A 16,161-nucleotide genomic window follows, 5' to 3' on the forward strand; every position below is an offset into this window, starting at 1 on the left:
AAACATATACATTATTCAAAGGCTTTTCCAACTCTTGATTCATCCAGGTTTTCTAACTCTCCACTTAGGATGTTGGGGCAGATCCTGTGAAATGAACAAACTACACCCAGGTGTAAATTTAGATTGTGTGGACGCTATCAAAACAAAATAGGGCCTACTGGAAGAATCTGTGACCCTCAGGAGGTATGAGGTGGGCAGATTCCTTCCATCAAAAGCTACACTCTGGGTGCATTCCTTTTCTTTAGCTCTCGGGGATTCTTTGATGGCCTTTCTGCCATCCACCTCCCTGCCACAGCCGTACTGGCATCTGACACTCCCAGGTGTTGGGCTGATTGACAGATGATTAAATTAGATTAGATTAGATAACAAGTGTTCAGTCATATCAAAATTGAAAACTATACTGGGGCGCCTGGTGGCTCAGTGGGTAATCTGGCTGAGGATTCTCTCTTTCCCTCTCCCTCTGCACCTCTCCCCACTCGCACTCATTCTCTCTCTCTCTCTCTAAAATAAATAAATCTTTAAAAATAAAATACTGTAGACTTGAATGGCATTAGTATCATTTCTGGATTTTAGTTGGACTATATCAAGATTAATAATCCCTTCAAAGAGTCAGTTATCCTTTCTCCACATTGGTTTCTGGAATTCTTTCCAATCTGTGACTTTCTGTTCCCCCATTTGGAAACTTTATTGATGGTTTTTCACCTCTTTTTTTCCCAGAGATTTTTATGTCCTCTTTTCTGTTTTCACTCTTTTCCCCTGCCCACAGCTTGTACTTTTTTTCCTCTCCATTTTCTCTCCTTGATACTACTGACTGTTGTCTCAATATTTGTTCTTGAGAAACTTACAGATCCCTGTATCCTTAATCCTTAATGCCCTTTCCAGCCCCCCCTAGAATGTAGATTTAATTTTCCATATAAATTCTAAGTTAACACTTTCAAATATTTAGAAGTGCCTAACATATTTTTTCCACTACACTTTTAGACACAGGCAAAGCGGTCTGTGTGTAGTGTCACCTCTCTTCCCAACTTATCATTTTGGGGATCCAGGCAAAACATACAACTGATGAATTATTTCATCTAAATCATTGAGGTATCATTTAAAAATTAACGTCCATATTCTAATCTAATGGTTTTCAGTTGAGCTCAGTTCTAACCGTTGTTACTATTAGCATTTGAAAATATAATGTAGTTACTCTCCAGGTTGGACCTCCAAAATGATAATTTTTTGAAGGGTCACAGCAGATCCAAATTCTAATTTCAGAATGAAAATTTTCATTTTTGTTTTGAAATCCTCAGAACTTTGCATATGTTTTGATTAATCTATTAACTAATGTAGTCGTTTGGGTTTAGTTTATTAAGACCCACCTCATTACTTGTCTCATAACATAATGATATAGCTAAAGCCCTAAAGGATCTGCTTTTATTTATTTTGCCATTTTAGGTGTTTCTATCTTACTATATCTATTGTTGGCATTCTCATTTCATTTAAAAATATTAATCTTATTTTGATAATCTTTTTAAAAATTGGCTCCAATTTTTTTGTTATTTTTCCATCTTAAAAATCATCTTAAATAAGAAGTAGTATCTATAGAACATGCTAACTCATTAAAGTATTTATAATTTTACAAAGAACTTGATAAAGTTCTAAGGCTAATCTGAATTTTTATTTTACTTTATGTTTAATATGTGAGAAAATATCCTTTGTGCCATTGGTTCATCATTTTATAAAATACCATGAATGATTTTACTTTTTATGGTTGGCTATAGGAATGTATAAAAGTAGGATTATAGTTTTATTCTTATGTAGGCTTTTGCTTGTGAGTAAGTCTAGGTCATTATATTAAGCATGTAGCATACAAGGGCACACATGGCATTTTTATGCTCACATCAGTTGTAAAATTCGTTCAAACTAACAAAGGCAAGCTGATTGGAAGAGGTGTGGACAGTGAACAAAAGAGATAAGTACCATGTAGAGCTTGTATGGAGTGTGTGGTGTGGTATCATTTGTGGCCTGAAAGGTAGCTGAACATTTCCATTTGGTGTCAGTCCCTGGGGAAGGACGGGGTTTCATAATGGGGTGTGATCTGTACTCTTAGTGAGAGTGATTGACACTGAATGATTAAATAGAAGAGGAGAATAAATACCACTCCTCCCCTTTTAAGACTAAGTACATATCCACTGAATGCAAATCTTTTCAGCATGGAAGACAGTCTGACCTAATGATAGCACATATCCTAAAAGCTAGGAGAGGGAATTAACTGAGTAGATCAAAATGCAAGGAAATAAAAAATTATACAATCTCCTTAAAAGTAACTTTTAAAACCCAAATGTAGTGGTAAATGCACCTACAGAATATGATGGAAGACCCCATTTGTAAAAGTGGAATCCTGACATCAGGCCCTTAGTAACCGAGTGGGCAAAATGGATCCCTGGATTGGATAACACAGCGTGTACCACAGTGACTGATGAAATTGATGTGTCCGCAGGAGAGCCTGGTCTATTACTGAAGGCTTTAACCTATTTTCTCCTCTTTGATGATGAGCTCCTGAGTGGATGTTATCCTCAAGGAAGTGAATTTAATTCAAAAGGAGATATTTTATAGACGGGCAAATTTAACAATTCACTTAATCCGTTGTAGAAGAGAACTATGTGGGAAAACGTTACGATAGGTAGTATGGTTGTATTTTTTCAAAGATGCCATTTTTGAGTGTGTTATTTGGGGGACTTGAATTTCAATTATTCATTGGTAATTTTTGTTATTCTTTGATTTTGCATTATCTCTTAGAACACATGGCTGAAACAGTATTGAATCTGGATTGTAAAATTGTTTTCATTAATTTATTATGTTAAGGTATGTCATTACACAATAAATAATCAGAAAAACTGGTTTCTTGGTTCCTCCCTTAAATTTTTGAAAATATGATACATTCCTTTTACCTGGGATAAATGCTTGTTAATTATTGCAAAGAATAAAAGCCCATTTCATGAATCCACTATTCTAAAATCTTTAAGGTAATGCTGGTAATTGAAGAAATAGGCCATAGTTACCCTAGTTTCTGCCAGGTGAAAAAACAAAAAACAGTAAAACACTGTTCATAACTTGACTCAGAAAATAGATTACTGCTCAGTAGGTTAATAGTAACTTAATTCATCTGTTTTTGAAAGAGATGGTAGTATAGAAGTTGTTAAGCTCTTATTCTCTCTCTCCCTCTTTCCTTCTCTCTCTTTCGTATACACATACAAATGTAATTAATTATCATTATTTTGTTGTCATTATAGTCTTTAGTTGATGCTCACAGTTACCAGTTTTTGACATCTTTTTAAAAAATATTGTGACCTATTGTTTGTGCTTCGTATTAAGAATTATGGAGTCATAAATCTATTTTAAAGTAAATTTAAAATAGGAAGCTCCATAAAACATTTAATTTGGAGATCAAACAAAATCTGTACTCAACAGGTCGATTAAAACCTTTATTGTAAGTGTACAATATTATTTTCTCCCCTTTTTTTGAGTGTAAAATTTTCAAAAAATCTGACTGAAATTGAGCAAATATATCTTCCAAATAACTTGCTTGTTCGGCTTTTAGAAACAGATTTTTAAACATCTCATCCAAAGCCGTGCCCCCAATGTGCATTCAAATATTAATTAAGGATAGATTTATGTTTGTTTTAATTTAGAAGAATTTACACGACAGGAAAACTAATTTCTTACAGAGGGAAAAGAAAATAAATTCTTCCCATCATTGAACTAGCATCAACCTTTATTAACCCAATCTAAGTATTTAGAGGCTTTCTTTTATAGCTTCTTCCGATTCAGATACTTACTGTTATTGCTCTAAAATGACTTGGTAATTTGCCAGATATCAGTCACTATAAACATCTGACTCCTTGCATATCAAATCTCACTTCGTTACTTAACTGTACAAAGGAAAAAAATTCTTCCAGTTCAACTGGTTACCACAGTCAACATAATTAACACCCAAAGAAACGTTAAACAAATGAAATTTAATTTGGTCTATAATTTTCTCAATTGCCCAGTGCATTGGCAGTGCATATTATGTGCCAACAGCTTGTTTTCCTCAACGGACTTCTTTTTAAAGCGAGCTGGTTGGTGTTTTTGTTGAACATTGGCTGCCCTCTAGCGGACTACACTGTTCTCTTAAGAGAACCTGTCAAGTCAAAAAGAAAAGTCAATTTCTAGGTGGAAGTGACTAGTCTTCTTTGGTTTTGTACTCTTGTTTTTCATGGACTGTTGCATTCAGCACAGCTAGCCTTATACCTTTGTTGGACCACGTTGGTGAAGACAGCCTTTGAAGCAACTTTGATTAAAAATAGCATTAGAGGGACCTCTGGCGGGGCTCAGGGGTTGGGCGCCTGCCTTGGCTCAGGTCATGATCCTGGGATTCGAGATCAAGTCCAGCATCAGGTCCCTGCAGGGAGCCTGCTTCTCCCTCTGCCTGTGTCTCTGCCTCTGTCTTTGTCTCTCTGTGTGTGTCTCATGAATAAATAAATAAAATCTTTAAAACCAAAATAGCATCAGATACTTCTAAAGAGAGCACGTTCAAATAGGCTGAACTCATTGACAGCTCGTCTGTTTCGGGGTTTCTGAAATTCATTCTAGATTTATGATGACCCACGCTCCCTGCTTCTAAGATGTGTCCATCCTCATTTTCATTTTTCTTGCTGCAGATGCTACAACTGCGGTGGCCTTGATCATCATGCTAAGGAATGTAGCCTACCTCCTCAGCCAAAGAAGTGCCATTACTGTCAGAGCATCGCGCACATGGTGGCAAACTGCCCGCACCGAAGTGCCGCGCAGCCGCCGGCCAGTTCTCAGGGAAGACAGGAGGCCGAGCCCCAGCCACCGTGCACCTCAGTGGTGCTGGCCCGGGAGCTGGGGGGGGCGCAGGGCTGCACCTCGCCGCCCTTCCCCCCGGAGGCCAGGTTCGAGGTCTCAGAATGGCCGGGCAGGTCATCCCAAGACGCTTCCTCAGCAAGGGCATCTGCAGTGCCGGAGGAACCAAGCAAAAAGGGGCCTTCTGTTCAAAAAAGGAAAAAGACCTAATGCTTCCTCTTCAGTGGATCGCTTTTTTGCCCCGGTTGGGAAGTCTACCTCATGCAAGTACAGGGGAGCAGTATTTCACAGCAGCAGCTGACTTGGGATTTTTAAACTACTGTTAAGGAACTGTGAAATTTTTTGTTTTGTTTTTTTGTTTGTTTGTTTTTTTGTTTTTTAAACAGACAAATCACTCTAAAGCAAATTACATTGGAGCAGGGTGTCATGTGTGATGTCCTTCCGAGGATGAAATACTCTGGGTATCTCTGTGTGCGCGTGTGAGAGGGAGAGAGCCTGAGTCTGTGTGTGTAGGAGGATTTCCTGTAGGATTGTAGACATATATATATAAAGCGGATTTGTCTTTATATATGTGTGTATAGAGATAGAGGCACACACCCTCCCTCACAGAATTGGACATCCCCAAGAATTGCAAACCCATTTGAAGCATTTTTAGATGGTTTCAAAGATAACCCCTGGAGGTTTTTTTTCTATTTTTTTTCCTTAAATTCCACTCCCTTTATATTACGTAAAAATAAAAACATGACTGTTACTTTTTGTGTGAACCAAAGGCTACTTAGATCTCAGAGCTGCCAATCATATGGTACTAAAGGTTTTAAGTCATCAGTTCTCCCAAGTTTGGGATTGCCTCTTTCTCTTGATTCTCTATAGAGTATTTTTCCCTACTCCCACCCCCTTTGAAGGCAGTACCTTAACTCCACATGCCTCCCACTGCCATAAGCTTTTTTGAATCTGGGATACGTAACTCCAGAAGAGACAATGAATGTGTAATTTCTGTGCCGATATTTCAATGTTCTTAATTCATGCGTTTTGATTGTAAATTAGATGCCTATTAAGAAAAATGAAAGGGGAGGGCAGTGTATAAATGTAGTGACTTGATTGTTACCAGCTCATCATAATCTTTTACACGTTGTGAAGTTTTTAAGGGATTGTGGCAACAGCAGCTTCCCTTGACGAAGTCAATCTGAACCATCGCTGTGAGCAGGGGCCTCCTTCTTTACTACTGAAGACTTTGGAGGAACACTCCAGTCGTTTGGTGTATTTTTTTTTTTTTTTTTTTTTTTTTTTTTTTGGTGGCTGTTTTTCCCCCCGCCTAGTGAGTTATCTGACTTGTTTCTAAAACAAAACAGCACAGGTAAGAATAAAATACTGGGGTTGAGAATGAAAATGAAGTGGCCGTTCATAATCATCGCCCAATATGTGTACCCTGTGGGAGTATCCTGAAAAGTGCAGAGGCAGGTGGCAGGCAACTAGTGATGGGCCTGGGGCAGAGGTGCCGGGGCCTCTCCTACCAGAGAGCTAGGAGTATTTCATATACTAAGATTGATTTTTATGGAGGTTCCCTTCATTACTCATGCTGAAGTAACCTAAGTAGTGGTTTCAGATGGACATTCGGTAATGGGGTTCGAGCTGCTTCTCAGGTTGGTCCTCAGTTATGTGACTAAACTGGCCTGGGACCAATAGGAGGATTGGTCCCATTAGGTTTCAGTCATTAATATATATATATATATATATATATATATATATACACACATATATATATTGGTGTCCTCCTGGTTCTAGATGTTATGGGTAAATTTCTGAAACATCTCCAAGAAGGTACCAATCAGTGATAATGCTTAACATTGGCAATAAACAGCGTTTTGTATGAGCCTGTTGGTGTAAGCTCAGATAATCAAAAAAAAAAAAAAAAAAATAGCATGAATCAAATGAGACCTATTCTGCTGAGCAGCTTCTGCTCCTTCCCCAACTTATCCTGCCCTGGGGGGGTCTCAGGCAGTTCCTGGGGTTGCAGCAAGCAAGCCAGCATTGTCGGGGAGGAAATGCCTCAGGCTGGGCCTCCAGTCCTTTATAGCTCAGCTTGGATTCCAGGACAGTGTTTGTGAGACTCTCCATGGTGTATACTGACATATCCGCGTGCTGTGATGCAAAGCGTACTTTGACGATATTGAATGTGATATATAGCTGTAGAGAAGTACTTCCTTGCCTTATGTGAGGATTGTAAGCTTATTTAAATTATGTAGACAAATCAAAGTGGCATTGCTTAATTCTTAGCAGGCAAAATAAGCAGGTTAACAGTAAAAATGCAAAACATTAATAAGTCACTTTGAAAATCCAAACCAAAGTTCCTTGACCTTATAGACCTAGAAAATTATGGACTTGAGAATTGGACATTCCCTGTTTACATATAAAAAGTTCAGAGCTGAGATCATGGTTTAAAAAAAAAAAAAAGCATTTTATAACTGGACCTTATGGATGCAATTTAAAATCATTTTAAGCATCTTACCAGACTGAACTAATAGCACATACCAAACCTATCTTATGATTAAAAGCTGGGGTTTATTTTTTATATAAGAATATTATCACTATTACATAACATACTCAGGACAAAGAACTTTGCTCAGGGAACATACCATATAATGTTGTTGTTTCTTTACAGAATAGTCTACAGTCCTGCTTACTCAAAACAAACCAAATAACTTAGACCTTTATATAAGTATTATGTACTGATGTTAGTAATAACTACCTCTGAGTTTGATCAAAATTTCCGAATTTCAGGTATCAGCTTTCCTATTTTTATTTCCCGTGAAAAGTACTCTAAAACAAAATTCCCAGACTCCTTGCATATGTGAATATTCTTGATGTGAGCACATGTCCATTTCCATGGGTGAAATACTCTGTTTACAGCAAAAGGCTACCTCATAGTTGATGCATAGCACACCTTTATGCTGCTCCAGCCTTACAGTGGCTGATAATTCTCTGGTACAGAACCTTTTAATCTATGTTATAGATAGCAGTTCACAACTAAATGTTTCTAACAAACACTTGTGAATAATGACGCATCTCATTTAGTTAGCGAAGTCTCCAAGCATTTCTTTAAAGTTATCATGTATTTAATGTAAAGACTTATGGGCACCCTTCCACTTAAGCAAAACAAAACAGAGGCAATCTTGGAAATAGCTGCTTTGCCCAGAGGTCAAGGGCAGGAAGGGGTAGCAGGAGAAGAGGTGGTGTGTGAGTGTATTCCTGCTGGGCAAAAGTATAAAGGATGCCAATCTCCATTTTTGTGTCTGTGCTGCCCTGAGGCCAAGCATATTTCAGCATTCTTGCCCTAGGCACATAACTAACTAGCACTGGCTTGCCAAGGAGTGAACGTAGAGCAAACGTGCAATGCCATTTTTAGCTACTCGGGAGAAGGGTCTGTGTGTGAAGCATCAGTTTACAGGGGTTACTACTAAACGGTTGGGCAGGAGGTCTGTGAATTAGTTGCCCCTTGATCTCACCCCCCCCCCATGTCAACACAAATGTAACTCCTAAGAAAGATGCGCTACCAGTCTCTTAGCCCCGGGAGCTATTCATTACTACATGGCAGATTATAGTAGAAACCTTTTTGTACTTGCATTTCTAGTCTTTACTAGAAGACTTTGGATGTATTTTTACAACTGAAACATTTTAAAAGATTTTTACCTGCTTATAACTTGGAAGTTTGGCGTGCAATGTAGGGAAGAAGATCAAAGAAACATCATGTTCTTAACATCGGTCCATCTATAAACGTAGGATGTTTTAATGCCAATATTTTAAAATACCCTGGCCCAGTTTTATTTTGCACCAGTGTGGCTCCAAGTTACTGCTAGTTGTACTTAGTTTGTGAATAGAAGCCCATAAGTGTTAATAGACTTTGTAACATTCGCTGTAAGATGAATTATACAGGACTTGGGAAATCTCATTAAGTCTTAAAGTTAATTTAAATTAATTTATCTGTTTTCTCTAAGAAATGTTTATCATAAAATATATATGTGTATTTCCCCTTTGGTTATAAAATTCGGGAAAGTGTGTATAAGTGCAGCTGCACTGACTTTAATTTTCTAGATGTCTTAATGAGATTTATTTGTTTTAGGGAAAGAACAACTCGTGGAGAGCATCAGGTTCTGTCTTACATAGCGGTCAACAGCCTCTTTAAGATGTGGTGGTTGTGTGATCTGTGTCATAGTTGTCCAGTTAGAGTGAGAGGTTGACCTGTGAGTCGTTCTTAAATCTTCTATTTGGAACAAAGCTGCGAAGTTAATGGTAAAGTACTGTACTGTGAGAAACTATTACAATATTTAATACATCTGTGGCTTAACACTTGTGTTACCAGCTTGAAAATGATGGTGTTTACTACCTCTTGAACTACTTAGTGTCTGTCAACCACTGGCACCCACCACCAAGCTGGCTTTAATTAGTATGTGTTGCTTTTTGGTATTAACAACTCTAACCATACTAGAGACCAAAGTGAACACTGATTTCTGTATGTCTTTAATATGGTGTTTTATCTAGTGTTTTTAAATTATCCTGTGTAGTATTTAGATTACCTCATTGTCCATTTTGTTTACAAGTGAAAAAGCAGAACACTTGAACTACGTGTTTTTAAAGGACAAAAAAGGAGTAGATGTTCGGAATGGCATTTCACTCATGTACAGTCATCTTGATGGACTAGAGTACTGTTTGCCTTTCTGCAGACCATGGATTTTATATTCTCATTTCATGCCTAATGTCTTATTCTGTCAATTATGGATATTTTGAGGTTTAAAAAATTACTTGATTGAAAAAATAAAACATATAACGTTGGCATTTATGATGAGTTTTCGAGATTCTTCGTGATTTGTATGATCGTTCACTTATAAGAATGGATAAAAGGCCATTTAGGCAGTATCGACACCTATCTGAACATAAGTAGTTTTAACTTGACCTTCAGATATCAGTGATTGTAAATATGGAACTTAGGACAATACAGGTGGTGAATAAATTCACTCCAAATACGTAAGGAAAGGTGAGTCCTGTCCTCCAGGAACCATCGTACATTAGCTAACCTGGAGCATGCAAGTGTGTGAGTCAAGACACATGCTTCATGGGGTCGTGAAAAGTGGCCTGAAAACAAAAATGTTCAAAACTCTTTTGGAAAAACCATTTTAGAATTTTCCTACAATATTTTCAAAACCATTTTAGAATTTTCCTATAATATTTTCCTCATAATTTTAAAGTGTTTGAGAAGGACAATCAAAGCCGGGTTATACCAGTACCAAATATCTAAAATGTGAATGTAGATTTATCAACCTATGTATACAGTATTGGCGTACTATAAAAATAATTTGATAAAAAACTGTTGTGCTCTATAAATTGACCAGTCCGACAATTAAATTCATTTTCATTTGTGTTCACTTTTCCTTTCTTTTTCTTTTTCATTGGATGTGTGTGTGTGTGTGTGTGTGTGTGTGTGTGTCTGTGGTGTCTACTCTGACGCCTGCTTTTTCTTTTTTATTATGATAAAAAACACATAATTTACCATAGCTGTTTTTTTAAAAAAATATTTATTCATGAGAGACACAGAGAGGCAGAGACAGGCAGAGGGAGAAGCAGGCCCCGTGCTGGGAGCCCGACGTGGGACTCGATCCTGGGACCCCAGGATCACGCCCTGGGCCAAAGGCTGACGCCCAGCCGCTGAGCCACCCAGCGTCCCCATAGCCATTTTAAAATGTGCAGTTCAGTAGTATTAAGTACTCCACCTTGTCATGCAGCAGTGATTTTAGAATGTGAAATCTCACAAATGCTCATGAGAGAGTGATTGCATAAATATTTCATTGATGATTATTTGCTTCCTTGGATAATTATTATTTAAAAGAGCGTCTTTGTTATATAAGAAGCCTGGTACTTTACTATAAAGAATATGGAGAGCCTTGAAAGAAAATTAAAAGAGTAGATAATCTCTGCTTGGAAATAACCAATGAACATTTTTTATCAATTTCAAACGTGGAAAACCTTTAGAAAAATGCATAATCCCATCACCTAGAAATAACCATTAGTATCTTTTTAAGTTTCTTCTAATTCCCAATGATATATAGATAGATTTTTAAAATAAAATTAGCGTTTATTAACTATGATTAGGAACTTTACACTTTCCCATTAACTTTATTAAATGGTGTGCCCTATCAATAAAATTCTTCAAAAACCAATGTTTTTGATAATTGCATTTGTGGTTTGAGGAAGTAAGACTCCGGTGGAGCAGGAGGGATGGGCTTGGTTTGGATGGTGAAGGAAGAGAGTCTGAGACAGAAGAAACAGTAAAAACAAAAAACCTGGGAGTCAAGGCTAAGCCCTTCATGTTGAGTCAACCAGCAAAGAGATGAACTTGGTGATACTGATGATGACAAAACGATTTTATGAGTGTGTTGGAGGCCAACCCGGGTAGCCAGGAATTTAAGGGGCCACCAGCTAGCTCTGAGAGAAAGGAGAAGCAGAGGAGGTGAGCACCCCACTTACCCCCAGCTTTTCTCCTAAAGGCACTTTCCTGTTTCCTGAGGTATCACAGAATGATAAAGCCTCAAAGGGAAGCGGCATTCTTGAGCCGAGGAAACAAACTCAGGACTTGCTGGAACAACAGAAAAGTGAGAGACAAATTCCAGGGAGGAAGGATCCCAGAAACGGGATTTCCCAAAATCTTCATACAGATTCAAGTCATTGAATAAAAAGACTCAGTAGGAAGAAAACAGCAGCTGATGAGATGAGGGCCACAAAGTAGGATGAGCAAGAGGTGCCTAGAGTAAAATTCAAAGAAGTGCTGGAGTTCGGGGTGGTCCCTTGCCCTAAGCACCTCCTTGGTCTCACCTGGGCCTCTGGCTGGGAGGCTAACAAGTGAATGGTGCTTTCCTCCCCCATCCCCCGCTGGAGGAATAGAGATTGAATTTCAAGCCTCAGAGTTAACTGGGCCTTGGTAGATACCCAGGCTCCGTGTCTGGATTTCAGAAAGGCTAACCTCTAGGAATAACGATGATGCCTGAAGAGTACAGATCCTACAATAGGAGAAGGGCAAAGCTGAAGTAGACCAGCCCTAATAAAGGCTCAAAGTAACCCTGGATGGGACCAAGGTGATAGCTGGTACACCTACCTACCTAGTGAAAGAAGACAACCCTCCTTGGAAGAAGATATCCAGAGCTTCTAGAATTTTCCATCGACAATGTCCAACATCCAATTTAAAAGTGTGAAGCATGCAAATGAGTAGGACCAGTTGGCTGGACACAAAGGAAAACCACAGACCTCAAAACAAAGGTGACAAAGCTAGTGTAAATATTCTACAAGGATTTTATTTTATTTTTTTTTAATTTTTTTTATTTTTCCTACAAGGATTTTAAAAATGACTATGGTAAATAAATAGAGAAGACATAAAAGTCAAATTTTAGAACCAAAAAGCAGAGTAACTGACAATAATAATTCAACAGATGAATGTGACAGCAGGTTAAAAGCAACAGAACAAAAGACTGAAGACAAGTATCCAGATTGATGGACAGAAAAATTTTAATGGAGAAACCTAGATGAAATCAAGCTACAGGAGGTTTTGGGGGCACCTGGGTGCCTCAGTTGGTTAAGTGTTCGCCTTCAGCTCAGGTCTTGATCCCAGGGTCTTGGGATCGAGCCCCACATTGGGCTCCCTGCTCAGGGGGGAGCCTGCTTCTCCCTCTCTCTCTCTCTCTCTCTTTTTTTTTTTTTTGGTAAAGATTTTTAAAATTTATTTATTCATGAGAGAGAGAGAGAGGCAGAGACATAGCAGCCTCCCTTTCCTCCTGCCTGCTGCTCCACCTGTGTGTGCTCTCTCTCTGTGTCGAATAAATAAAATCTTTTTTCTAAAAAAAAAAAAAAAAAAAAAAAACAAATTACAGAGGTTTTAAAAATAGCAACACAGTAATACCACTTCTTTGAAATGGTTATGAAGAGAATAAACGCACCGCAGCAAGCCGGAAAGGTAAGAATTAATTTTTCAAGATGAAAAAAAATTAGCTTCTTTTGTTTGCTGTTTTATTGTATAATGGGGAAGCTCCCAACATAGAAATAATGTGGAAAAGATGTGTGTTAAAATTAGTACAATTATTATAAAGTTGCTTCCTGAACAAAATTATGATGTTACTCTAGTCTTGCCTCCCAACTTTCTTGCTAAAATGGTAGCTAGAAGCCCTGTTGGACTTCTGCTCTTTGCTTTTATCCTTGAAGGAGATCTTTCCCAATCCGTCATTGTGGGTTTGAAACCTAGTGAATCTGACGATAAAACAGGCAGAAGAAAGTCAAGATTGTGACACCAGGGAAAAGCAGCCCTTTGCTTCAATACCTTAATAGCTTCCTCCTGTGACTTTGTCATTTACTCTTAAGGATACAAGTACACACTTGAAGGCAGAGGGAATCCAGTGGGGAGAGAGAGGTGGAAGGTTCTAGAAGACTACCTTAAGAATGGAACCACTGGGACGCCTGGGGGGCTCAGTGCTTGGGCGTCTCTGCCTTTGGCTCAGGGCATGATCCCAGGGTCTTGGGATCGAGTCCCACATCGGGGTCCCTGTGAGGAGCCTGCTTCTCCTTCTGCCTATGCCTCTCATGAATAAATAAAATCTTAAAAAAAAAAAAAAAAAGAAAGGAACTAGTTTCACGAAAACGTGGGGAAAAGGACCTGTCACTACTTTCTTTTGCCATTTTGGAAGGCTCTAAATGACCATTGCAGGGGCGCCGGGGATGGGGGGCTCACCCAGATAATTTTGCTATGATAATTGAGCTCCCTAGACCATCACTGAGCAGCTGTGGCTTCAGGTGATGGGAATATTTGTAAATGTTTAAAAATACACAAGCATTTTAGGCTGGTGCACCCACACGCTCACTTGCGGTTCACTACATTTGTCCTCTCCTGGGGAGTTACTCTGGGGAAACGAATGAATGAGAGCTAGGAGACAAGCCACCTAAAATAATAGGGAGTCCAGGGTGCTTCTGTGGTTAACACTTCTTTTCCTTTTTTTTGTAACAAAAAAACAGAATGATAGAACCCCAGAATCCTAGGCTTTCCTTGTGTGTACACAGAGAGCTACTTCGTCCTACTGACCCCAGTTTTCACCTCTTACATAAGCTTTTTGTGAGAACCTTCATATGAAGCTTTTGCTTGGTAGGCTACTAAATAAAAAGAAAAATTGCTTATGCTTCCATCTATCATTTTGTGGTAGATTCTGCTCCTGTCTTCTCATTATTCTCTTGAAATTGATTTTTTTTCCTCTCAAAAACTGGGTCCCATTGTCTGTTTTACTCTCTAGAAGCAATAGAAATAAATAAATAAATAATGAATAATAATAAATTTATTTATTTATTTATTTATTTATTTATTTATTTATTTATGGTTTATTTATTTATTCATGAGAGACAGAGAGAGTCAGAGACATAGAGGGAGAAGCAGGCTCCCTGCAGGGAGCCCGATGCGGGACTCGATCCCAGGACCCCAGGATCACGCCCTGGGCTGAAGGCAGATGCTCAACTCCTGAGCCACCCAGACACCCCAAAACAATAGAAATTTAAAGGAAAACCTTTTACTGCTACTCTATTTTCTGTCATCCTCAATTTAGAAATCAACTTGGGTTACCCTTTATAATCCTCCCCCCAACACACACACACACACACACACACACACACACGCACACACACTTTCTGAAGTGGTTTTAGGTATCTGGAAAATGGTCAATGTTTCGTAAAACAAAATTTCTGCTCTAGAAGTTTCCTACCTAGGATACGTGTGTGTACTTTGTTTCTAAAATTAATCAACTTTTCTTGAAGATGCTATTTTCTGAAGGACAAGGACCTCCGTTTCTATTTAATTTCGAAGCTGCTTAGCATCTGTAGCTAGTTGCCTGCTCCAGGTTTAAAATTTCTTTATAGGTACCAACACCAACCTCGGCGGTGTTGCTGGAACCCCATGTGACGTGGTTAGTTTTGCTCTTTTGTCCAGACAACTGGACCCCCCCCCCTTACAGTAGCAGCAATGCTGCAAACTCAGAGCATAAGGAGAGCTTAAGAATCAAACCACGTTTACATTTGAATTGGTTCAAGTAGATGTCTTACTGATGTGTGGTCCTTTATTACTGCTTTTCTTCTATTATTGTTTTTTCTTCTTCGAAGTGTGGCCTCACTGCTAGTGTGTCAGGTATTCCAAGTTCTATTTATCACTTCTTTCATTTAGATAATCGTGTCACACATTCAGTCCATTACAGTTACCTCTACACTGGCTCTTCAACTTCCCCCTTTTGCTTTGTGAAATTAATTCTGTACAAATAGTTTTCCTTTGCTAGTCCAGGTATTTCTGTAGCTAGTCCTGTGTTAATGTTGCTTTTGCCACGCACCCAAACCAATCCATTAAAAACAACAATTAGAATCTAATTACGACCACCATTAACTTTCTCAAGGTGGGAAATTTGAAAAAACACGAAGGAGGGCCTGAAATGCGAGGAGCTGTTGTTGAAGCGACCTGGAGGTGTGTCACCGCCTACTCCGTCTCCCTAGGTCGGTGTTTTCCTTTTGTTTGTAAATACTGTATGACATTCATAAACTGGTGAGACACCTCAGATTGCCAGGGAAGATCTAACATAGAGCAGAGTGGTCGGAAGAGACCCTGGAATATCATTTGGCCAATATTCTAGATGAATAGAATCCACCAGATTAACCCTGGTGGTTATTCTCCAAGCCTGCCAAAGATTCAGCATGTTCCACTAGAACCCCATCACACAGTTCCACGTCTCATGGTTTGTCTGCCTCTCTGATGACCATTCAACCTTCCCTCCCTTCTCCTATGATCCTCTGTGCTGTTTCTTATATTCCACACTGCGTGAAACCATGATAATCGTCTTTCTCTGATTGACTTATTTCACTCAGCATTATACCCTCTAGTTCTACCCATGTCGATGTAAATGGTAACATTTCTTCCCCTCTGATGGCTGAGTAATATTCCGTTCTTTATACATATCACATCTTTTTTATCCAGGCATCTGTCGATGGACATCTGGGCTCTTTCCACAGTTTGGCTATTGTGGACATTGCTGCTATGAACATTGGGTGCAGGTGCCCCATCAGGTCACTATATTTGTATCTTTGGGGTAAATACCTGAGGGTTGAAGGAGGGCAGGTGGGGGGGGGATGGGGTTAATTTGGTGATGGGCATTAAGGAGGGCATGTGATATGATGAGCACTGGGTGTTATTCTTAAAAATTTTTTTAAAGAATTTATTCATGAGACAGAGAGAGAGAGAATGGCAGAGACACA

At 38.9% G+C, this 16,161-nt stretch overlaps 1 protein-coding gene across 2 annotated transcripts in view; it reads left to right on the forward strand.

Moving 5' to 3' along the window:
* The window catches only part of LIN28B (lin-28 homolog B), a 123,712-nt gene extending 118,648 nt beyond the window's left edge, over positions 1 to 5,064 (forward strand). For both annotated transcript variants that reach the window (XM_055329589.1, XM_055329590.1), the window contains exon 4: positions 4,689 to 5,064. In XM_055329589.1, coding sequence (XP_055185564.1) covers positions 4,689 to 5,064 — 376 coding nt within the window. The remainder of the gene's footprint in view (positions 1 to 4,688) is intronic.
* Positions 5,065 to 16,161: the final 11,097 nt, after the last annotated feature.

Source organism: Nyctereutes procyonoides, unplaced genomic scaffold (genome assembly GCF_905146905.1).
Source record: "Nyctereutes procyonoides isolate TBG_1078 unplaced genomic scaffold, NYPRO_anot_genome, whole genome shotgun sequence".
NCBI classification, from domain to species: Eukaryota; Metazoa; Chordata; class Mammalia; order Carnivora; family Canidae; genus Nyctereutes; species Nyctereutes procyonoides.